The sequence below is a fragment of the Triticum aestivum genome, chromosome 7D, assembly GCF_018294505.1.
Source record: "Triticum aestivum cultivar Chinese Spring chromosome 7D, IWGSC CS RefSeq v2.1, whole genome shotgun sequence".
Taxonomy (NCBI): domain Eukaryota; kingdom Viridiplantae; phylum Streptophyta; class Magnoliopsida; order Poales; family Poaceae; genus Triticum; species Triticum aestivum.
The window spans coordinates 636,003,467-636,009,737 of NC_057814.1; the positions used below are offsets into that span (position 1 = coordinate 636,003,467).

General features: G+C 45.1%; 1 protein-coding gene across 1 annotated transcript in view; it reads right to left on the reverse strand.

Moving 5' to 3' along the window:
- Positions 1–1,584, reverse strand: part of LOC123163788 (mixed-linked glucan synthase 2-like) — a 4,872-nt gene extending 3,288 nt beyond the window's left edge. The window contains exons 1-2 of the mRNA XM_044581169.1: positions 1,409–1,584; positions 253–973 (exon numbers count right to left, since the gene is read on the reverse strand). Coding sequence (XP_044437104.1) covers positions 253–973; positions 1,409–1,584 — 897 coding nt within the window. The remainder of the gene's footprint in view (positions 1–252; positions 974–1,408) is intronic.
- Between the last annotated feature and the right edge of the window lie 4,687 nt (positions 1,585–6,271).

The following is a 6,271-nucleotide window of genomic DNA, read 5'->3' on the forward strand; positions in this document are numbered from 1 at the left end:
GCGCATCGCCTTGCTGTTTTTGTTATTTCACTTTAACTCTCTAAGTAGATGTGATTATCCATTGGATTTCATAACAGACTTCTTATTTCCTTTTCCTTTTGTGTTTTAAGCCACCAAATCACTATCCAACGACTAGTCACGTACGTCCACTGAGCTTTAAGACTGGGATCTAGCTAGATTCATAAATTTAGAGGAATTCAAAAGGTGTAGCTTATAAGTTTGACCTGAATGAACAAATAGAAAAACTATTACCTGAACAATTCCAGCATGTTGTCCTCTTCGATGGTTGTCAGCTTGCTCAATCCATGTACCCGCCCATTGTGTCCCATCAGCCATCCAAGTGGCATGTACACCATCATCTCTTTTGTTGTAGGCATCAGACCGTCGGCGGATGGTTGTAGAAAGGGAATCTATTATCACCTTGAACTCACCGTATTCTCTGCGGACACGCCTGTGATCACTCATGAACTCTCCTGCCATACCCCCGACATACGGCCGGGTTTTCATCCCAAAATAGTTCTCTGGGGACCTTGGCTCGATGCAATGCTTCCGGCAAAACGGGACCCACAAAGCAGCGAAATGAACAATTTGGATCATCGCCTCATAGTGTACCAATGAGCCACCGTCGTCGGAGAGGTAGCAGGCGTACTTGTCAACGGGGTAGTCGGCGGCGAGGATAGAGAGGATGGTGTTCACCGTGTACATGACGGGTTCATCCACGGGGTCGACGGTCGTGACAAAGACGTCGATTCCTGGAAGAACGGCTTCGCCGTGAAGGTCCGCCAGGGCGGCAAGGTCCGGCACACGTTTGATGGGGTTGAGCTTGGGGAGCTGGTTGAGGAGCCATGAGAAACCGAACCAGGCGTCCGCAACCATGGACGTGGCCCAGAGCCACATGCCATCGTGGTTCCTGTGCTCTACGCGCCACGCGAAGAATGCTATGATGGCGACCAAGCGCACCAGAATCAAGAACCTGTTGTTGTTGCAAAAAGACGATCGTACGCATTCAAATTCAGAAGTGTAGAACTGGATATGTACGTACTCCTAATATACTACTCCCTCCATTTCAAATTATAAGATGTTTTGGGTATTTTAATATGAACTACTCCCTTCGTTCCTAAATATAAATCTTTTTAGAGATTACACTATAAAGACTACATTTGGATGTATATAGACGCCTTTTAGAGTATAGGTTAACTCATTTTGCTCCGTACGTAGTCCATAGTGAAATCTTTTAAAAGACTTATATTTAGGACCGGAGGGAGTATATATGGACTAGAATGAATGAATAAACACACTATAACCATCTCTATACATCCGACTCGGAAAAGGTTAGCATATCTTATAATAATGAGAGGAGGGAGTACTCATAATAATTGAAATAAAAACAGCATGCATGTAAACTGACCTGTAAGGATGCAGGATGCTTCCCTTGACCTTCATGGTCCGGAACAGCAGCGGCCGGCCGGCGCTGGCTCCAGACATGTCTCCCTCCTCCGCCGCCACCCATACGTCGTCCTTGGCACGCCTGCCCTCGGCGGCAGCGGTGTCGGTGGCAACCAGGGCCTCGACTCGCAGGGCCATGGTGTAAGCCGTGGCTATACTATGTAGGTACGAGCACCTAGCTAGACAGCTGATACTGATCTCCCTAGCTAGCTTGTTCGTGTCGACGAGATGCTTGCCCTGTGGGGGATTATATAGCGCTAGCTAAGTCGTCGTCGTCGTAGCCCTGGCAGCCATACTAAACCATCGGCCACGACTTCCGCCTGCAAGGTCAAATACTGCAACTGGATCGAGGCCGGCCCCCGTACTTACAGTGCACCATGGGAAGGATCACATTTCAGAGTTCTGGCCGATCAAATACAACCGGCCAAAACTCAACAGCTGGATAAGTACTCCCTCCGTCCTGAATGTATTTTTAGTTCTAGATACATTCATTTCTATTCATTTCTACGACAAGTAATTCAGGACGGAGCAATTATATATTTCTATGCATTTGCTATTTCTGAGGCATAGTTGGAGAAACAAATAGTTCAAAAACAAAACAAAAAAGACACAACTAGATTTCTATGCGTTACGGAGGTATGATACTAGTCTATGATACTACCCACTACGAGAGGTCTTATATAAGATTTTATAGTATCTTACTTTATATTGTATATGTCCCTAATGAGTACATGTCCGGTCGGTTGTGTGCCCAATCAACGGTCATGTTAGCCTGTAAATTATAATCGATAGATCGGGTAAAACTTGTCATAGTGTCACAACAAATTCACTATGAGTTGTCACAATGTCACAACTTTGTGGTAAAAAGTAAAATTCGCTCCTAATGCCTTATACATTTGTTAATTTGTTACCCTCGTGTTGTCTTGTTGATTTATAGGTATTTGACCGTTATCAATAATACAAGGGATCCATATGAGGACATATATGTATTGCATCTACACAATTTTCGAGGGAACTATCTAATCAAGAAAGAAACTTTGATTTGGAAGTGGGCAGCCCAAGGTTTAATCGTTTAGAGCACAGGGAGAGACATGGTTTTTGAGCTTAGAGAAGGATACTAGGAGGAACTCATAAATAAATGGTCATGCCGGTAGAGGCACATTGTGCGAAGGTAATTGATTGTAGTGTCCATGGTGTGGTGCTTGATTTCAGCGATAGTAACACATTTTAGCCATCAGCCTAGTAAAAACAGACACATCGGGTTGGCCCGCCGGCCTAAAAGACATGGACGGAGGGAGTACTAACTATCACTTTCAAGGTTTTCGCGCATTCACCATATTGGGTTACTCACTTCGGCACGTCTGCACCGGTCAGGTTTCTACTGGGGAGTAGAGAATGCCGAGACTGGAATCTCTTCGCGTCGAATTGAAGACCACATCTCGGCCTTGAAGGATGCCAATGTTAACTTCGATGATTACTTTGTTGCGTCAGCGCTGGGGAACCTTCCTTCACTTCAGAAAGTGCAAGTGAGACTTAACTAAATACTGATGAGTTTGAGGTGATGCATGAAGCACTGAAGATTGCAGTTGACGAACAGCCCAACAGTTCAACCCTTTTTATTTTTACTTTTTGCATGGAAACAGTCCAAACCTTCAACTGACACAACTCATTGGGTACATCGAGTGTTTTAATTGTACAATTTGAGTGTTATGGTACCTGTTTGGTGCCTCCCAGTGTGTGATGAGACTTGGTCATAGATGTAGAAAGATGACCAAAAAAGAATCTTCCCAAGCTCAGTGTAGGTCCCCTATCAAAAACTGCAACTTGAAAAATAAAACTAGTTCTCCCTGTGCATAACCTTGGATCCACGTACCAAAAACAAAAAGGAGTGTTCCGTTCGATCTAGACTAAGTTCACCTGGTTTTGCATGAATTGGACGACTCGTTCAGTTTTGCATACAAGCCTGATTGACTATGCAAGCTTGTCCCTTCAATATATTAACAAAATGCATGTTCTCTCTCTCTCTCTCTACACCCATATGTGTGGTAGTTAAGATTTGTGTGCAGTCACAACTAGGAAGGAGCGCAATTAATGCGCCCACACTCCATTTTAGTTGCCACACTCCTTTTTAGTCGCGATGGGAAGCTGTGGATGTAAAGCATTATTTATTTATTCTGAAAAGAGGGGACCCCTCAGCCTTTGCTGATGCACACAGCCATGTACTATTAATTATTGCAAACGCTGAACAAATTGGTTTACAAAGAGGAAAAAAGTTTGAGGCCATCCACATTGGACCCGCCTCGCGACAACCTCCCCAAACTGTACCACCAAAACTATGACTGGATATTAGCAGACAAAGGACACAATGCTTCAAGTCCACGCCTTCAAGAAGTAAACATCGCTCGCACGCCGATGTTACCTAGTCCAACCAGATGTCAGACCAAGGTTGTGAAGCCAAAGCAGATCTTCGAACCACCACCTTCAACAAGGTAACAATGCACGAGCGTTGACGCTGCCCGATCAAGCCATAAAGGCAAGATCCTGAGTTTTCACCCAGGGATAAAGCATCCTGATGTCTACCACCATAGTGAGCGCCCACCATTCGACCGGCCTATTCACACAAAACTAGCCGGCCAAAGGAGAAAACGCCAGAAGGGAAGACACCATCTCGTCTCTTCCAATCACTATTGCACTGCGGTCTTGCCGATGGTTGTCGTGTGCATCATGGTCGCGCCGCCATGGCGGCTTTCACCAGCAGTGGGGGGAGGTGGTTTGTGCCTCACACAACCTCCCAATGCGACCGAGCCAATATTCGGGGCATTACGCCAAATCCATCCGATCCAACAAATCTTGCAGTCGTTGAGCTACACCAACTAGCGCGCCGCTGCATCCGATCTACACATAGGAATGCCGAATCCATGTTGCTAACCTCTGCCGAAAAGACGCATACCGTTGGCGCTAGGTTTTCACCTATGGGCGCCGCCGAGGTCAATCTCCGACCCGGCGGCTCCTCTGCGCTACCTCTGAGTGACCAACCACCATCGTGCACATAACTAGTTATAGGCACAACCACAGACGTCACTGCTCCAATGCGCACGCCGCTAAAGGAGGTCATGCACATCACGCTACCACCCTCTTGTCTGGGATCGTTATCCTGACGACCACGCCGTGAAGCCTACCAGCATTGCCATGTCGCAGCCACCACAGCCTACCATGCTGAACTTGTGTGACCACATGCGACCGCTTACCGAACTGAAGATGTCACGGTGGCGACCGAGGACAGGGGACAGATGGGAGAGGAGCGTGTCAAGCACCCGCAGCCCCTCCTGGCTCGCTGGCGCCGTGTTCATCCGCCCCTGCATCTACAAATGCCTGCGCTCCTTGCAAGTCAGGGCTCCGAGTGCGGAGTCGGCTCTGGTCGTTGGTCTCAAGCGGAGAGGCAAGCACAGTGGCAGGTGGCCACGCCATGGCCGCCGCCATGGGATGGGCGTAGGGCACTGTGTCCATCGCCTCGACTGCTGCTGCTGCCCAACTGCACTACGCCGCATGGAGCAGGCGAGTCCGTCATAGGAGACGATGCTCACAAGACAAAACATTATTAGGGAAAAAACCTAAAAGTTTATGCAGAGAGTAGGGCTATTGGTTGAGACTGCAAAATATCCACTGATACTACCCCTCACATGCTCCTAGTTTAGAAAATTCAAGTTTGAACATTTCAAGAAGTTCTAAAAATAATCATAAATGTTCACATGACATGTGTCTATAGCTCCTACCAACTTTGAATTGAAATTAGAAACACAAGTGCAGAAACAACAAGGACAAATTCATCATGAATAGTGTCTTTTTTGCTTGAATTTGTGTTTTTTTTTGTTTCTCAATGTGTATTACGTATTTCGATCTGAATTTTTTGAGAGATTGTAGACATATGTCTTGTGAACATTCTTGGGATTTTTCTAGAATTTTCGTAATGTTAAAATTGGGATCATGGGACTAGTAATGGTTAAGACATATCCAAGTATTCTCTAACTTAATGCCCATTAGTAAATTGCCGCGAGCATTATAATCAATCAATTATGTATCGTAACACAGATCTTGTGGGTGTCAGCTCACAATGTAGGAGTGCTAGTACGCAGGTTGTTTAGTTTTAAGCTATCTTTAACGATTGTGTACTAGGTTAGGCACTAGCAACGAGGGCTGCTTAGATAGGATGATTAGTCAATACCACTTCCAGCCAAGTCTTCCCATCTAGTAGATGGTCACTTGCTCGTACATCTTATATTAGTTTGTAGGCAACTGAAATGAGATGCTCTTTTCCTGTATGGACTAAGGATACAATTTTTAGAATCAGAATGCTAAATTTCAGTTGACTCTATAGAATAGCATAACATAGATGTAAATGAGATGCTCTTTTCCAGTATGGACTAAGTCTACCACTTCTAGCCAAGTCTTCCCATCTAGTAAATGCTCACTTGCTTGTACATCTTGCATTGCAACTGAAACGAGTTGCTCTTTCCTGTATGGACTAAAGTGTAGATTTTTGTAATCAGAAAAATAGTACGAATTTGTTTACTTGATCATCGGGAAGACCCTTTCAGCATTAATTGGTGGCGAGGGATCTAAGTCATAACCACTCTAAATTTTAAAAATGGTTTATACAAAGTGAGACGAGGACCAGGTCAAGAACATACTTGCAAAGTATGTCGGTGGGTACGTAATTAACGAACTCATACTCCTGTTATTGCAGAAATTTTTGAATTTGTTTACTAATTTTCTTGATGTCATTGCTACTGTCGCGTGCATTTGAGCGAGAAATTAAAATTAGTAA